The 19,311-nt window shown below is 44.6% G+C and overlaps 1 protein-coding gene across 1 annotated transcript; it reads right to left on the bottom strand.

Annotated features, from left to right (window-relative positions):
* Nucleotides 1–3,800: 3,800 nt before the first annotated feature.
* LOC119268366 lies at nucleotides 3,801–6,100 on the bottom strand. Its single transcript, XM_037549979.1, has 2 exons — nucleotides 5,949–6,100; nucleotides 3,801–5,358 (listed from the first exon to the last, which is right to left on the bottom strand). Exon 2 carries the CDS (start codon nucleotides 5,228–5,230, stop codon nucleotides 4,277–4,279), a length of 954 nt encoding a protein of 317 aa, XP_037405876.1. The 5' UTR covers nucleotides 5,231–5,358; nucleotides 5,949–6,100; the 3' UTR covers nucleotides 3,801–4,276.
* Nucleotides 6,101–19,311: the final 13,211 nt, after the last annotated feature.

Here is a 19,311-nt window from a genome sequence, read left to right as displayed (position 1 = left end):
GAAAGCTTCAGTAGTATGATATATTTTCGGTGGTTCTTCAACCATTGGTTTAGTAGGTACACCTATTTTTTGGTATTTTGCGTTTCCTACCCATAACTAAAGATAGAAAACAAGAGCACAAAATAAATACTACTTAGTGATAAAGCAAACAAGCACACACGATAATATTCACCCCACGCTATAACTCCCCGGCAACGGCGCTAGAAAAATTTCTTGATAACCCACAAGTATAGGGGGTCGTTTGTAGCCTTCTTCAATAAATAAGAGTGTCGAACCCAACGAGGAGCTAAAGGCAGAACAAATATTCCCTCAAGTTCTATCGACCACCGATACAACTCTACGCACACTTGATGCTTGCTTTATCGGAAACAGGTATGAAACTATTTTGTAGGTGTGATGCTAGAACTACTTTGCAAGAATAAAACTAGAGGTACTTTGCAAGATAATAAAAGTTAGGTGTTTAATAAAAGGGTTTGTGTCAACAAGAAAGTTATTTGTCCCTAGGCAATCGATAACAAGTACCGGTAATCATTCTTGTAATTTTATATGAGGGAGAGGCATGACCTAACATACTTTCTCTACTAGGATCATATGCACTTATGATTGGAACTCTAGCAAGCATCTGCAACTACTAAAGATCATTAAGGTCGTGAAACCCAACCATAGCATTAAGTATCAATTCCTCTTTATCGCATACGCCATAGCCCACCTACTCGGGTTTAATCTTCTGTCACTCTCGCAACCCACCATAAGCGGACCATGAACATATTTCAACACCCTACAGCGGGGGCCCCTCACGTTTGCGTGAGAACGGGGGGCACCGTAGGACAGCACCATAAATAAAATATACAATCATACCAACCAAGATCACGATTAACCCACAGGACAAAACGGATCTACTCAAACATCATAGGATAACCATAGATCATTGGGAAATAATATATGGAGTTGAGCACCATGTTTAAGTAGAGATTACAGCGGGGAGAAGGGGTGTTACACCGCTGCATAGAGGGGGAGAGAGTTGGTTTTGACGATAGCAAGATTGTTGATGTAGATCGTCGTCCCGATCGTTGCCCCGACGGCACTCCGGTGCCACCGGAAGAGAGGGGGAGAGAGAGCCCCCTCCTTCTTCTTCTTCCTTGGCCTCCCTCCTAGATGGAAGGAGAGTGCCCCCTCTGGTCTATGGCCTCCATGGCCGCGGAGGGGCGGGAGCCCCTCCGAGATTGGATCTCCCTCTCTGTTCTCTTCTGTTTCGCGTTCCCCAAATCTGGACCTTTACCGTTTCTTTAATTTCCCGGAGATCCGTGACCCCCCGATTGCGCTGAAATATTTTACACGATTTTTTCCATAAATCATCTTTCTTGCGCTAGAAGAAGGGCCCCAACCGACCTTCGAGGTGGGCACAAGACACCTGGGCGCGCCAGGGGGTGCCTGGCGCACCCTGGTGGGTTGTGGGCTCTGTGGGCCCCGTTTGCGTTGATTCCACCTCCTAAAAATCACATACATTCCAAAATAATTCTCGTAAATTTTTATCTCGTTTGGACTTCATTTGATATGGATTTTCTGCAATACAAAAAACATGCAAAAAACAGGAACTGGCACTGGATCAATAGGTTAGTCCAATAAATCATATAAAAAGTTGCCAAAGGTGTATAAAAGTTGTATAATATTGGCATGAAACAATAAAAAATTATAGATATGACGGAGACGTATCAATTGCCATGTATCCATACTCTGTACTTCATTACTTCACTCCAAGATCCGGTATCAGAAATTGAACCTCATGTACATGAGCTCTACTCCATTGTAAAATTCAAGGCCGCGTATGCGTGCAATATACCTACAATGGTAGGCAAGCAACAATGGGACATTGTTGAGCCTGGGTTCAAACTACAAGCTCCGGTGTTGAGGAGGCCAAAAGAATGACCAAGGAAGACTAGAATCAGATCCAGTACTGAAGGTGCTGGCCTTGGCGCTAGGAAAATGAAATGCAAGCGATGCGGAGGCTTCGAGCTCATAGCCAGATTGTGCAAAAATCTAGTTGACCCAACATTTGAAGAAGATAAGGCTGACTTCCAAGCTAGGGAAGCCCCTTTTGTGGCAGGAGAAGGCGACGCTGAGCTATCCATGGTTGCAAGTTTTGCTAGGTAACTCCAAAAGAACATTTGATTTCTATATGTATTTTCAACATATTTTTCCATTATTTTTTGCAACAAGACTAACTTCTCTGCAGCTCAAAGAGAAGTGTGAAGAAAGCAAATGTGAAGAAAACGGAGAAGACCACTAGGAAAAGGAAGGACATGCAAAAAAGAACCTTGTAACACTACTAAAGGATCTTCAGGTGGATATGTTTCGTCTCTCATGCATATTCGAGATGCAAATGTTGAACCACCAGACTACCCTGCCCAAAACACAAGAAGCAAAAAAGGCTGCGCGTGTGAAGTTTGTGTGATGGTGACCTTTTGTTTGTGAATCTGGGCATGTTTCTTTTGAACCTTATGCATGTTTTGAGAATTTGGACCTTTATATTTCAAACCAACAAGTCGATGTTATTCAACCTTATATATGCTTGTGAACCTGATTTGTGTGAGGTCGAAAACTAACAACGGGATATTTTTGAACTTTATGTGTGTTTGTGCACCTTGCTGTGTTCGTGCCATTCTTAGAAAAATGGGCCGCACAATGCTGAAATTCTCAGACAAATTTATAAAACCATGTGCTCTTGCTATCATATGTGTTGTTGTTGTCAATTAGTGTGTGACGCATCAATTAGCTAGCAACAAGAATATTATGCTGCTTTGTTTGACTATTATGTTTACCTTAAGGATATAGGGTATGTATTTCCTTCTACATCAAAACATTCCTCTAACTTAGTTGGTTAACACGCGCAGCCGTCCAGGTCGTCGTCTTGTGTTCAAACCCCCAGCGCCAATTTTCATGTTCTTATTTTAGACTCGCCTTACAGATGGGCCCACAGGTCAACAAAGAGAGGGGAGTTGACAAACAGGGTAAGAATACTTTTGTCAACTATCTTCGGTCAACATGCATTGACCTAACGGTGAAAATGGCTATTTCGACCACGCGCCAACGAAACAGTGGCATTTTTTAGTACTGAAAAATTTTAGTGGTAAAATGAGTAGTGTAGTATAAGTGATGACAAAACTGATAAAAACCCTGCTATTTCCAATGTTTGTATTTTCTGCATTTTCTGTTGAAGAACAAAACTATGGTGTAAATGACTCATGTTCAAAATAAATAGAGATTATTTATCTCTATATTTGTAATTGAGATCTTATTTCTTGCAAATAAAGAATCGATTAACCTTTGCAAAATTCAAAATGAAGCATCAAGTCATGACACACGACATTAGGAGGACGAGTGGATGTTATACTCCCTAGTGTTACGGGATATACTCTGCACAATATGTCATATTAAGTAATTTGAAATTCACACTAATGATTCCGAATCAACTTCTTGAAATTTTTATTAATTTTGCAAAGTTTATTATAATATCAACCATGATGGTCTTTAATTTACCAACTGTAAATTAATTATATCTAATTTACCCATGTAAGTAACTGATGGCTAAGAATTCGACTTATGTGGGTTTCCATCACGCTGCAGCCCCGTTCACAAATACTGTATTAGATATTCTACTAGCTTTTTCACAAATACTGTATTAGATGTTCTACTAGTTTTTTCTGAATCAGATGTACGTAGACACGTTTTAGCATGTCCATTGATTTCAGTCAGTCCGAATATAGTTCATATTATAAAATATCCAAAACATCTCACGTGTCTGAACTAAGGAGCATTTCATTCACTGTCATCGACCATATTCCGATTTCTCAGGTTCCTCCAGGCATAAGTGGAACTAGAAACCTGAACGCTATACAACAAATTCTTCAAATGCAGAAAAGATCTACTCAGATGCAATTACAATGCAGCGAAATGGAATTCAGCAGAAGAGCTAGAGAGAATTACAACGCAGCGAAGCGATTCACCGGAGTACCAAACATGGGACATGTTCCAATAATACAACGCCACCATTAAATGTTTATGTTTGCCGACAGATTCCAGCAGGATGTAAACGACACTACTTAGCCCCCCTGATTTCTTCTTGCTTGCTTGTAGGCAGAATGTCCTGACTACGCCTGAGACAAGCTGGCACGGATGTTTCTTCCCAACATGCGCCCGACTCCCGGCAAACCACGATAAATGGCTTGCTGCTAGGCTTTTCAGTCCAAGAGAGCAAGGGAGCTGACCTTAGGCAGCATCACTGCGCAGGATCGCCACCGGCTTCTCCAGCATCTTCCTGAGAACCAGCAGATGCCTGTGTTGACATTGCCAGGTCCGTTTCCTCATTGTCGGTTGTAGTGGCCTCAGCATCACCATTGCCGCTTGATCCTCCTGCTCGGGAGGCTTCACCACGAGGCTCCCCAACTAGAAGAATTGTTCTTGATCGACGACCTGGGATTTCCCCGTCTGTGTAGTGTAGGATGGACCTGCCTGACCGCACAATGAAGACCATCGTTATGGACGTGGCGTGCAAAGATCTCTCACTGACGCCCTCGTCACCTTCACCGACTCCAACCCCATCTTCTCTGCCACTGATCCCCGAACGCAGCATGCTGAACAAATCCCCAAGATCACGCTGCTGCTCCATCCTATGCCAGTCTCGCTGTCGATTGGGGTCCACCTCCGTTGGTCGTACAGCAGGATGATCCTCCCTTGCGTGCTTCCTCAACTGGTTGTATGCACCCTTGAACTCACATGACTCCATGGTGCATGCTCGATCCTTAGAATTCATGAACTTCCGTGCATCATAATCCTTAGTCCAATGGCTGACCGGCCCACGGCATAATGGACATGCCAGTTTAACTGGCTGCTGGCACTCAGCGCATTCTGCTGCCCCTGAATCCTTAGAGGACTCCTTGGAGGCTTTGCGGTACTGATCAAGGCAATTGGAGTGTCTGTAGCTTGTGTCGCAAATGAAAGGGCGGCAACCTTTCTCATGTGACGAGCAGACAAGCATAACAGCATTATGAGGGTGATCCATGCACACAGGACAGCGAACCTCCTCCCATTCTGCAGCCTGCTTTGCTGCTGCAGCAGCGGTGGCAGCAGCGGCTTCCTCTGACCTGCGAGAACCACTCCGCAACTTGTATGGGGAGACACGAGATCGGCAGCCCTCGTGCGAGACTGAACGGGAGCTCCTGTCCTTTGGCATAGTTACCTCAAGTCAGTCAGATGCAAGTTGCTGTTGGTTTGTTTGAAAATTCTCTGCAATCCAAAGGAAAGCGCTACACAGAGAACAAGACAGACGCTAGGTTGATTTCTTATATCCAACTTCAAATTCTGAAAGAGAATAACAGCAACAAAGCAAGAGTTTAATCAGGTCGCAAGCAGCATATTCTAGCAGGCTACATATATATACAACAAGGGATTACACTGTTATGAACAAGAAGGCGATTTAATCTTCACGGACAAGCAATTCACAAGTCTGGCACTAAAACCATCCCTGATATACGAAACAAAATAAACTTAACCCCCGTCTGGAAATGAACGCCTCCCTACGAAACCAGACAAACTTTACAAGTCAAATCGCCTAAAAATCAGGACATTTTTTAGCAATCGTGCACAGGCACGGCAGAAGTGTTGGTTCACAGGGTAGTTGGAGGACTACATCTAGGAACGCCATCAACAATCCGGCCCAAACAACGCAGACAAACCAAAATACAGCGGCAGACCACTGCCCTCCATCGATCCGCTCGAAAAGCGAACGCGCCGAACAAATTCTCCCACAGAACCCGCAAGAGACATGGTCCGCAAGTTCCGGCACGAGAGGCAGCCGAATCGGGCGGGGTCAACGGCGGAGCGGGCCAGATCGGCGCCGGCGAGATCGAGCTGCGACGGTGAGCGGAAGCGGGAGAGGGAGGAAGTTTTACCGTGCCGAACAGTCAGGGGTAACAGCGAACCGCGTCCGTGGCCGCCGGAGACCCTCGGCGGCGCCGGCGGCGGCGCCGAGACCTAGGAGGGTAGCGGCGAGGAGACGCTAAGGTAGGGGAGGAGGGGAAGGGAAAGGAAAGGAGAAGGAAACGAGAGTGTGATGGGCGGGTCGGCTTTGCTACGTCTTTATAGGTGGGGCGTCTGACGTGGACAGTGACGTGGTTGGCTAAGGCTCGCTCGCTCGCACCCTCGCGACGGATGCCCAGGGGCTCCACCACGTCGGCCAGCGCGGCCGCCTTCCGTGATCCGACCTCACTGTGCGCCGACCCCGCACCTGCCAAGTGGTCCCTACCTGCCGTGTTGCGCTAGCGTCGGTACATCGAGGGGGGCACCATAGACTCGGTAGGTTGTCAGTGAGAATGATGCGTAGGGGCCACCACTGCACCGGCGGTTCATGTGGCGTGACTGCGAATGTATGCGATCTGCCACGCCAGCTCGTGCCATGCTAGAATAATGAAAAGCTCTTCGTCGATGACAGGTGGCCCAACGCTCGTGCGTGGGTCCAGCTAAGGGGGGCGCCGTGTGTGCCTAGAACGGTGGGTGAGGAATAACCTGGTGGGAGCCATGGAGAGTAGGCCGTACGCTAGATTTAATAACAATCCCCACTCTAGTGGCCTTTGGATGCCTTTGTTTGAACTTTTCGTTGTCCAGGCCCAGGCCCTCGGGGCTTGAACAAGTAGAAGGCAGCCTTCAAATTCAAAGTTATATCCTGGAGTAGTTTTGAGTAGTAACATGCATACGAAAAAATATTAAAGAAACTTGGGTTCCGGCACACCCTATATGTAAAAAATAATTAGTAATTTAGAAAAGTTCAAAAAATATCAAGTAGAACTTGGGTTCCGGCATACTCTATATGCAAAAAATAATTAGAACTTAAAAAAGTTCAAAAAATTCTAAAACTTTTTTGATATCAAACATGATCAAGTATTGTAGTCGTATAAAAAGATTCATCAGAAAATGACTTTCGTTGCATCCTGGGTCGAAGATTTGGCAAAAAAAAACGATATATGCAAGTACTATGCATGATATATTGTGGTCATAAACTTGTCTTTTTTGCCATGAAGTCAATATGAATCATTTCTTGTCCAAACTTTTTATACAAGTACAATACCTGATTATCTTTGATTCCAAACAAGATTTGGAATTTTTTGAACTTTTTTGAATTACTAATTTTTTTGCGCATATAGGGTGTGTGGGTACCCGAGAGCACCAAGTTCCCGTCCTATGCATATGTTACTAGTCTATATTACTATCTCTGTAGTGAGGAGTAACATATGTGTGGTGTTATACAATATTTTCTTTATTAGGCTTCTTCCGGTATCATGCACTTAGACTCGCAAACATGTTTACGTGGCAGATAACTAAAGAAGAGAGAGGGTTATAGTAACATAGGTAGATATTGAAGGAAATATGCCCTAGAGGCCAATAATAAAGTTGTTATTTATATTTCCTTATATCATGATAAATGTTTATTATTCATGCTAGAATTGTATTAACCGGAAACTTAGTACATGTGTGAATACATAGACAAACAGAGTGTCACTAGTTTGCCTCTACTTGACTAGCTCGTTGAATCAATGATGGTTATGTTTCCTAACCATAGACATGAGTTGTCATTTGCTTAACGGGATCACATCATTAGAGAATGATGTGATTGACTTGACCCATCTGTTAGCTTAGTACGATGATCGTTTAGTTTGTTGCTATTGCTTTCTCCATAACTTATACATGTTCCTATGACTATGAGATCATGCAACTCCCGAATACCGGAGGAACGCTTTGTGTGCTACCAAACGTCACAACGTAACTGGGTGATTATAAAGGTGCTCCACATGTGTCTCCAATGGTGTTTGTTGAGTTGGCATAGATCGATATTAGGATTTGTCACTCCGAGTATCGGAGAGGTATCTCTTGGCCCTCTCAGTAATGCACATCACTATAAGCCTTGCAAGCATTGTGACTAATGAATTAGTTGTGGGATGATGCATTACGGAACGAGTAAAGAGACTTGTCGGTAACAAGATTGAACTAGGTATTGAGATACCGACGATCGAATCTCGGGCAAGTAACATACCGATGACAAAGGGAACAACGTATGTTGTTATGCGGTTTGACTGATAAAGATCTTCGTAGAATATGTAGGAACCAATATGAGCATCCAGGTTCCGCTATTGGTTATTGACCAGAAGTGAGTCTCGGTCATGTCTACATAGTTCTCGAACCCGTAGGGTCCGCACGCTTAACGTTCGGTGACGATCGGTATTATGAGTTTATGTGTTTTGATGAACCGAAGGTTGTTCGGAGTCCCGGATGTGATCACGGGCATGACGAGGAGTCTCGAAATGGTTGAGACATAAAGATCGATATATTGGAAGCCTATGTTTGGACATCGGAATGGTTCCGAGTGGTTCGGGCATTTTTCCAGAGTACCGGGAGGTTATCGGAACCCCCCGGGAGAAGTTATGGACCTTATGGGCCATAAGAAGGAAGCACACCAGCCCACAAGGGGCTGGTGCACCCCTCTTGGGCAGGAGGACGAATTGGAATAGGTTTGGGGGGGGGTGCTTTCCTTCTCTCCTACTCCTCCTTCCCTTCCTCTCCTACTCCAACTAGGGAAGGGGGGGAATCCTACTCCCGGTGGGAGTAGGACTCCCCTAGGGCGCGCCATAGAGAGGGACGGTCCCTCCCCTCCTCCACTCCTTTATGTACGGGGGAGGGGGCACCCCATGGGCACATAAGTTGATCATTGATCTTTTAGCCGTGTGTGGTGCCCCCCTCCACCAAAATCCACCTTGATCATATCGTAGCGGTGCTTAGGCGAAGCCCTATTCCAGTAGCATCATCATCACCGTCATCACGTCGTCGTGCTGACGAAGCACTCCCTTGACACTCTACTGGATTGTGAGTTTGTGGGACGTCATCGAGCCGAACATGTGCAGATCGCGGAGGTGTCGTACCTTCGGTGCTAGGATCGGTCGATCGTGAAGACGTACGACTACATCAACCGCGTTGTCATAACGCTTCCGCTTACGGTCTAAGAGGGTACGTGGACAACACTCTTCCCTCTCATTGCTATGCATCACCATGATCTTGCCTGTGCGTAGGAATTTTTTTGAAATTACTGCGTTCCCCAGGTTATGCGTAGATGTCATATGCACGAGTAGAACACAAAGGAGTTGTGGGCGTGGGTGTATACATTTTGCTTGCCGTCACTAGTTGATTCTTGATTCAGCGGTATTGTTGGATGAAGCGGCCCAGACCGACATTACTCGTACGCTTATGCAAGACTGGTTCTACCGACGTGCTTCGCACACAGGTGGCTGGTGGGTGTCAGTTTCTCCAACTTTAGTTGAATCGGATTTAATGAACAGGGTTCTTTCTGAAGATCAAAAAGCAATCACTATACGGCGTTGTGTTTTTGATGCGTAGGTAATAACGGTTCTTTCTCAGCCCATAGCAGCCACGTAAAAACTTGCAACAACAAAGTAGAGGACGTCTAACTTGTTTTTGCAGGGCATGTCGTGATGTGATATGGTCAAGACGTGATGAGATATAAATTGTTGTATGAGATGATCATGTTTTGTTAAAGTTATCGGCAACTAGCAGGAGCCTTATGGTTGTCTCTTTATTGCATAAGATGCAAGCGCCATATAATTGCTTTACTTTATCACTATGCGATATCAATAGTTGCAAAAGCAATAGTTGGTGAGACGACCATGTGACGACACGTTGATAGACATCAAGATGATGGAGATTATGGTGTCACGCCGGTGACGATAGAGATCATGACTGTGTTTTGGAGATGGAGATCAAAGGCACAAGATGATGATGGCCATATCATGTCACATATTTTCATTGCATGTGATGTTTATCCTTTATGTATCTTATTTTTCTTAGTTCGGCGGTAGCATTATAAGATGATCTCTCACTAAATTTCAAGGTATAAGTGTTCTCCCTGAGTATGCACCGTTGCAACAGTTCATCGTGCCGAGACACCAAGTGATGATTGGGTGTGATAAGCTCTACATTCACATACAACAGGTGCAAGCCAGTTTTGCACACGCAGAATACTCGGGTTAAACTTGACGAGCCTAGCATATGCATATATGGCCTCGAAACACTGGAGACCGAAAGGTCGAGTGTGAATCATATAGTAGATATGATCAACATAGTGATGTTCACCATTGAAAGCTACTCCATCTCACGTGATGATCGGACATGGTTTAGTTGATTTGGATCACGTGATCATTTAGATGACTAGAGGGATGTCTATCTAAGTGGGAGTTCTTAAGTAATATGATTAATTGAACTTTGATTTATCATGAACTTATTCCTGATAGTATTTGCATATCTATGTTGTAGATCAATAGCTTGCGATGTAGCTCCCCGTTTATTTTTTGATATGTTCCTAGAGAAAAATAAGTTGAAAGATGATAGTAGCAATGATGCGGACTGGGTCTGTGATCTGAGGATTATCCTCATTGCTGCACAGAAGAATTATGTCCTTGATGCACCGCTAGGTGATAGACCTATTGTAGGAGCAGATGTACATGTTATGAACATTTGACAAAGCTCGGTATGATGACTACTTAATAGTTTAGTGCACCATGCTTTACGGCTTAGAACCAGGACTTCAAAAACGTTTTGAACTCCACGGAACATATAAGATGTTCTAAGAGTTGAAATTGGTACTTCATACTCATGCCCGTGTCGAGAGGTATGAGACCTCTGACAGTACTTTGCCTAAAAGGTGGAGGAGAATAGCTCAACTAGTGAGCATGTGCTTAGATTTTCTGGGTACTACAATTGCTTGAATCAAGTGGGAGTTAATCTTCAAGATAAGATAGTAATTGATAAAGTTCTCTAGTCACTATCACCAAGTTACTAGAACTTAGTGATGAACTATAATATGCAAGGGATGACGAAAGTAATTCCCAAGCTCTTCGCGATGCTGAAATCAGTGAAGGTAAAAATCAAGAAATAACATCAAGTGTTGATGGTTAACAAGACCACTAGTTTCAAGAAAAGGGCAAAGGGAAAGAAAGAGGAACTTCAAATAAGAAAGGCAAGCAAGTTGCCACTCCCATGAAGAAGCTCAAAGCTAGACCCAAGCCTGGAACTGAGTGCTTCTACTTCAAAGGAAATGGTCACTGGAAGTGGAACTGCCCTAGATACTTGGCGGATAAGAAGGATGGCAAAGTGAAAGTATATATTTGATATACATGTTATTGATGTGTACTTTACTAGTGTTTATAACAACACCTCAGTATCTGATACTGGTTCAGTTACTAAGAGTAGTAACTCGAAACGGGAGTTGCAAAATAAATAGAGACTAGTTAAGGGCGAGGTGATGATGTGAGTTGGAAGTGATTCCAAGGTTGATAAGATCACCATCGCACACTCCCTTTACCTTCGGGATTAGTGTTGAACTTAAAATAAATGTTATTTGGTGTTTGCGTAAAGCATAATATGATTGGATCATGTTTATTGCAACACGGTTATTCATTTAAATCAAGGATAATTGTTATTCTGTTTACATGAATAAAACCTTCTGAGGTCATACACCCAAGGTGAATGGTTTATTCAATCTCGATCGTAGTAATACACATATTCATAATATTGAAGCCAAAAGATGCAAAGTTAATAATGATAGTGCAACTTATATGTGGCACTGCCGTTTAGGTCATATTGGTGTAAAGCGCATGAAGAAACTCCATGCTGATGGGCTTTTGGAATCACTTGATTATGATTTGATGCTTGCGAACCATGCCTCGTGGGAAAGATGACTAGAACTCCGTTCTCCGGAACAATGGAGCAAGCAACTGACTTATTGGAAATAATACATACTGATGTATGCAATCCGATGAGTGTTGAGGCTCGCGGCGAGTATCGTTATTTTCTGATCTTCACAGATGATTTGAGCAAATATGGGTATATCTACTTGATGAAACATAAGTATGAAGCATTTGAAAAGTTCAAAGAATTTCAGAGTGAAGTGGAAAATCATCGTAACAAGAAAATAAAGTTTCTGCGATTTGATCGTGGAGGAGAATATTTGAGTTACGATTTTGGTCTTCATTTGAAACAATGCGGAATAGTTTCGCAACTCACGCCACCTGGAACACCACAGCGTAATGGTGTGTCCGAACGTCATAATTGTACTTTATTAGATATGGTGCAATCTATGATGTCTCTTACCGATTTATCACTATCGTTTTGGGGTTATACATTAGAGACAGCTGCATTCACGTTAAATAGGGCACCATCTAAATCCGTTGAGACGACACCATATGAAATGTGGTTTAGCAAGAAACCTAAGCTGTCGTTTCTTAAAGTTTGGGGCTATGATGCTTATGTGAAAAAGTTTCAACCTGATAAGCTCGAACCCAAATCGGAGAAATGCGCCTTCATAGGATACCCAAAGGAAACTGTTGGGTACATCTTCTATCACAGATCCGAAGGCAAGATATTCATTCCTAAGAATGGATCCTTTCTAGAGAAGAGGTTTCTCTCGAAAGAAGTGATTGGGAGGATTGTAAAACTTGATGAGGTAATTGTACCTTCTCCCGAATTGGAAAGTAGTTCATCACAGAAATCAGTTCTAGTGATTCCTACACCAATTAGTGAGGAAGTTAATGATGATGATCATGAAACTTCAGATCAAGTTACTACCAAACCTCGTAGGTCAACCAGAATATGTTTCGCACTAGAGTGGTACGGTAATCCTGTTCTGGAGGTCATGTTACTTGACCATGAACTATGAGGAAGCGATGATGAGCCCAGATTCCGCGAAATGGCTTGAAGCCATGAAATTTGAGATGAGATCCATGTATTAGAAAAAAGTATGGACTTTGATTGACTTGCCCGTTGATCGGTGAGCCATTAAGAATAAATGGATTTTCAAGAGGAAGACGGACACTGATAGTAGTGTTACTATCTACAAATCTCGAATTGTCGCAAAAGGTTTTCGACAAGTTCAAGATGTTGAGGACGATGAGATATTCTCACTCGTAGCGATGCTTAAGTCTATCCGAATCATGTTAGCAATTGCCATATTTTATGAAATCTGGCAAATGGATGTCAAAACTGTATTCCTTAATGGATTTCTTAAAGAAGAGTTGTATATGATGCAACAAGAAGGTTTTGTCAATCTGTAAGGGCGTATTTATCCCTTAGTTGTTTTGGTGACTGATGACAATGCTTTTGCCGACTAATCGTGTGCATTGAGTATTTTAGACATTTCATCACTAGGCACAAGACGTTTTGGTGCCCCTCGAAGACTATTGAAGACGGCGTTTCTCTATGTTTCTTTTCGGTGGATTTGAGTCGTAGGAAAGCCGTACTATTAAGAGGGGGTCCGCTTTGGAATGGTTTGGGTGGAATCATCACGTACACATCTTCTCCTTTGCGCCGCCTTTCCTTTGGCACTCTGGAGCATCCTTCGTCTTTTCTCGTCTATGCAAATTGTCGGGTTGGCAGAGCTTGGGCATGCGGTAGTACTGCTCCTAGGAGCGGTAGTACCGCAGGCCCTTGCGGTAGTACCGGGCCCAGGCGCGGTAGTACCGCAAGCGCCCATGGTAGTACCGCTCCTTTGGAGCTGTAGTACCATGGCCCCAGGACAGACGTTGTTGCGGCTGCAGTAGTAGGAGCGGATGTAATTTTTTACATCTGCGCCCTACTCGCCCGGTGCGCGGTAGTACCATGCGTTCTGGTCTGGCTCAGCAGCCTGTGTGGTAGTAGGAGCGGATGTAATTTTTTACATCCACACCCCGCGCGGTAGTACCGCCCCTGGCTCACGGTACTATGGTGTCGGATTTTTGCATTGACTCCAACTCAACGAAAGTTGCCACGGATGTATTTTATATATCCATGCCTTATCAAAATCTGGAACATCCTTGCCTTGCGGTAGTACCGCAAGGGGGAGCGGTAGTACCGCACCAGCGGTTCTACCACCCTCTGCTTCAGTGCATTTGGGCTATCCTGGTTTGTGCTTCTCAGGCGGTAGTACCGTGGGGCCCTGCGGTAGTACCGCATGCCCCTGCGGTAGTACCGCGGCCCTGGCATGGTAGTACCGTGCTATGGAGGCTGGTTTGGTGGATAACGGTTGGATTTGTTCTTCCACTATATAAGGGGTGTCTTCTTCTCCGAGTTGACTATCTCTTCCATCCCCAAGCTCCATTATTGCTCCAAGCTTCATTTTCGCCCGATCTATCTCCCTAGCCAATCAAACTTGTTGATTCTCTAAGGATTGGTGGAGAAGGCCTAGATCTACACTTCCACCAAGAGGAATTTGATTCCCCCACTCATCCCTTGCAGATCTTGTTACTCTTGGGTGTTTGAGCACCCTAGATGGTTGAGGTCACCGCGAAGCCATATTCCATTGTGGTGAAGCTTTGTGGTATCGTTGGGAGCCTCCAATTAAGTTGTGGAGATAGCCCCAACCTTGTTTGTAAAGGTCCGGTCGCCGCCTCCAAGGGCACCAATAGTGGAATCATGGCATCTTGCATTGTGTGAGGGCGTGAGGAGAATACGGTGGCCCTAGTGGCTTCTTGGGGAGCATTGTGCCTCCACACCGCTCCAACAGAGACGCACTTCCCTTCAAAAGGAAGAAACTTCGGTAACACATCCTCGTCTTCACCGGCTCCACTCTTGGTTATCTCATGCCTTTACTTGTGCAAGCTTATTTGTGTTATATCCCTTTCTTGCTTGTGTACTTGTTCTTGTTGCATCATATAGGTTGCTCACCTAGTTGCATATCTAGACAACCTACTTTGATGCAAAGTTTAAATTGGTAAAGAAAAGTTAAAAATTGTTAGTTGCCTATTCACCCCCTCTAGTCAACTATATCGATCCTTTCAATTGGCATCAGAGCCTCGTCTCTTTATCAAGGACTTTGATGTCCGAAGAGTATGGTTGACACCGTAGACGGTGTGGAGGAGCACTCCGGTGTGAATCTAGTCTCGTCTACGGACGATGGGGGAACCACGGTCTCTCGTGAGGAATTCAATGTGGCTTTGGACACATTGAAAACCTCCATGACGACTAAGGTTGAAAGCATGTTTAATAAATTCTCAGAAGGGCCTAAACTTTCTACCGCACCGTTGAAAGTGGGTGATCCCACTAACAAGGTGACAGATGCTAACTCCGACAAGGGGGAAGCTACTAGTGAAAAGGCTCCTTCTTCTAGTGGTAAAATTGGCAACGACATCTTTGCCCATGTGGAACCTCCGCTTACTTATGGTGGACCGATTCCTTCCACTCATTTGAATCATGCCGGTCCTCCCCCTAAGATTGTGAAAAATGAGGACTTTGATTCTTGGGTTTATCGCTTTAAGCGTCATTTGAACCATGTTAATACTAACCTTTGGAGAATCATTGAAGAAGGTTTTTATCCGCATGACCGAAGCAACTTCACCCCTAGAGAAGCCGCAGATAATCGATTCAATGAGAATGCTCTCTTCATCATCCAAGATGTAATTCCACCCAAAGATCTTGCTCATCTCCGGCCCTTCACCATGGCCAAGGATGCATGGCACCATGTTGTTTCCCTCTACAGGGGAAGCGCATGCATTCAACGCTCCAACTATGAAGTGGTGCAAGATGAAGCCGATGTGTTTTCAATGAAAGAAGATGAAGAACCTCGTGAGCTTTATCGGAGATTAACCAAACTCACGGTCCCACTCCGAGATCATGGAAGCAAGGATACAGATGACAATTGGATCAAGTGAAAATTCCTCAAGGCCATGATGCCTTATCACAAGGCAATGTCCTCCGTCATTCGTCAAAGTCCGGACTTCCACACCTTGTCCTCAAGTGAAGTGCTGGATGAGTTTGTGCCTATGAGCATCTTGGACAAGACCGCCGACAATGCGGTGTTATGTTCTCAAAGAGCAAAGAAGCCCAGCCTTGCATTGAAGGCCAATGTTAGCATGGAAGAAGAGGAAGAAGAGGAGAGCAACCCCGAAGATACAAAGTATGCCTATCATGAACACATGGCTCTTGCTTCAAGGCAATTTTGGAGCAAGAAGAACACAAGGCCCAACTTCAACAAAAACCACTCAAGTGGCGCGAAGGTCAAGCAACGAGTGAGGACGTGCTATAATTGTGGCAATGTGAGCCACTTTGTTGCGGAATGTCCTTATGAGAAGAGGGAAGACAATGGTGGCAAGCTCATCCGAAAGGACAAGGCCAAGTCTTTCCCCAACAAGAGAAACTTCACCAAGAAGACTCCTCCCAAGGGGTTGGTGGCACAAGAAGAGTACAATGAGGATAATGATGATGATGTAGATGGCAAGCCGGTTGCCATGGCCTCCGTTGCCATTGCGACAACTCCATGGGTGTCTCTTTTCGACTCACCCAATGAGAACATCGCCGCCAAGTGCCTCATGGCTAAAGCCACCAACATGGTAACCCCCAACATCAAAACTACCATCATTAATAATCCTTCTTTGACGGATTGTATTGATGAACATGAGGGGTCTAATGTGGAGGGAAATGACTTTGAGTCTTTTATGAGTAAGCTTAAGGGTAAATCCAAGAAGCACTTCGTTGCTCTCTTGGAACAACTTGGTGAAGCCAATGACATGATCGAGGCTCACGAGGACACCATCTCGAAGATGGAGGGGCATAGTCGTGACTATGTCGATGAGATATCACATCTCTCTAATGCTCTTGAGGAAGAGTGTGGTCATCGCTTGGCTCTTGAGGAGTCACACAATGATGACCATGCTAAACTAAAGAAAGATCTTGATCATGCTCTTGTTGTTTCTCGTGTGCTAAACTCCTAGAAGGCTGTAACACCCTCGATGCGACTATAGCTCCAACGTGTCGAGGCACGACTTAGAGACATAATCGCATTGAAGGCATATGTCGCAAGTTAGGCAATCTTCACAACATCCCATGTAATATGAATAATAAAGGGGAGAACATAGTTGGCTTACACTCGCCACGTCAATCAAGAACATAAATAACATTACATCATCCAAACACTCATGGCCCGATTACGGCGCCAAAATAAAAGAGAACCCAACATGCGACACGGTCCCAATCAAACCCCAACTAGGCACCACTACTGATCATCAGGAAAAGACACGTAGTATCGTTGAGAGTCTTCGTCGAACTCCCACTTGATCTCATACTCGTCACCTGGAGCGGAATCACCTGGACCTGCATCTGGAGTTATAGTATCTGTGAGCCACGGGGACTCAGCAATCTCGCACCCTCGCGGTCAAGACTATTTAAGCTTATAGGAATGGTAAGGCAAATATATGTGGAGCTGCAGAAAGCGACTAGCATATATGGTGGCTATCTTATTCGCAAAAGAGAGCGAGAAGAGGAGGCAAAGCACGAGCGAGAAACTAGAGAGCAACCTGCGCAAACATTACTCCAACACCGTGTCCACTTCCCGGACTCCGCCGAGAAGAGGCCATCACGGTAACACACTCAGTTGATTCATTTTAATTAATTAAGGTTCAAGTTATCTACAACCGGACATTAACAAATTCCCATCTGCCCATAACCGCGGGCACGGCTTTTGAAAGTTCAATCCCTGCAGGGGAGTCCCAACTTAGCCCATGACAAGCTCTCACGGTCAACGAAGGAATAGACCTCCTCCCAAGACGTTCCGATCAGACTCGGTATCTCGGTAACTCAAGACACTTCGACAGGTTAAAACAAGACCAACAACACCGCCCGAATGTGCCGACAAATCCCGATAGGAGCTGCACATATCTCTTTCTCAGGGCACACTTAGATTGTCCTAGGTACGGGTAGGCCAGCCCAGAGTTGCCCCTGGTGGCCACCGGTAGCTGACAGGTGGAGCAACACTCAGAGGAGCACTGGCCGGGGGGGGGGGGGTAAAATAAGATGACCCTTGAGTCTGCAGAACCCAAGGGAAAGAAAAGGGCTAGGTGGCGAATGGTAAAAACAATGTTGGGCATTGCTAGAAAAGCTTTAATCAAGGCGAAATATCAAGGGGTTCCCATTATAACCCAACCGCGTAAGAAACGCAAAATCCGGGAACATAACACCGATATGACGGAAACTAGGGCGGCAAGAGTGGAACAAAACACTAGGCGAGAGGCCGAGCCTTCCACCCTTTACCAAGTATATAGATGCATCAAGATAACATAGCAATATAATGATATCCCAACAAGTAAATAAATGTTCCAACAAGGAACGCCTCCAATCTTCACCTGCAACTAGCAACGCTATAAGAGGGGGCTTAGCAAAGCGGTAACATGGCCAATCAACGGTTTGCTAGGACAAAGGTGGGTTAGAGGTTTGACATGGCAATTTGGGAGGCTGACAAGCAAAAGGTAGGCATCGTAGCATTGGCATAGCAAGAGCGAGCAAACTAGCATAGCAAAGATAGTAGTGATTTCGAGGGTATGATCATCTTGCCTGCACAGTTGTCAGAGTTGACTGAATCCTCAAGAGCAAACTCAACGGGCTCCTCGTTAGCGAACTCGTCTCCCGGCTCTACCCAAACAAGACAAACAAGCAACAAGGATACAATCAACCACGTGCAAGACCAAGCAATATGATGAAATGATGATATGCTATGCGGGATGCAAAATGCAAGATATGACAGGAAATGCATGAACCTGGCCTCAACTTGGAAAACCAAGTGTTCCACTGGAAAGAGGGGATGAAATTGCTTGAAAACGATATAAAGATCATTGGAATCGGAGTTACGGTTTGAAAATGGCAAGCGATTTAAGAATGACACCGGTCTGCGATTTACAGCAAGTAGGCATCTAAATGCAATGAGATGAACATGCTACAGCCACCAAACATGACAACAAAATACATGGCAGGGATGCACACAAGAAGCTTAGCAAAAGTATAGCACTGAGCTACGGCCGAGTCATCCATTATGAGGTTCAAACAAGCATGGCAAAAACGCAAATGCAAAACAGATTTCAGACTTAATGAAATTAACACTTGTCTGAAATTTCAGATCACGAAGCCCTCTTCGGAGCAGCAAAACAACATGATACATGACCTGATTAAGACAAGTAAGAACATGGCATGGAGCTACTCAACAAGCTTAACAAAAGACCCAAAGTGACCTGGGGCCAAAAGGGTTCACAAAATATACTAACGGGCACACGAACATAGCTAAAACAAAATCAATTTTCAGACTTAGTGAAAACTGAGACATGCTGAAACATAACTCACGAAGGCATGTTAACGAGCTCGATGCACTCACCATGGTGCAAGTCATGGCAAGGCAGGCATACACCCCTAAAGAAGGCACAAAATACAAGCTAGACATGGCAAGAACAATGGCATAGCATG

The sequence above is a fragment of the Triticum dicoccoides genome, chromosome 3A (assembly GCF_002162155.2).
Source record: "Triticum dicoccoides isolate Atlit2015 ecotype Zavitan chromosome 3A, WEW_v2.0, whole genome shotgun sequence".
NCBI classification, from domain to species: Eukaryota; Viridiplantae; Streptophyta; class Magnoliopsida; order Poales; family Poaceae; genus Triticum; species Triticum dicoccoides.
This window is presented reverse-complemented; position numbering and strand designations above follow the sequence as displayed.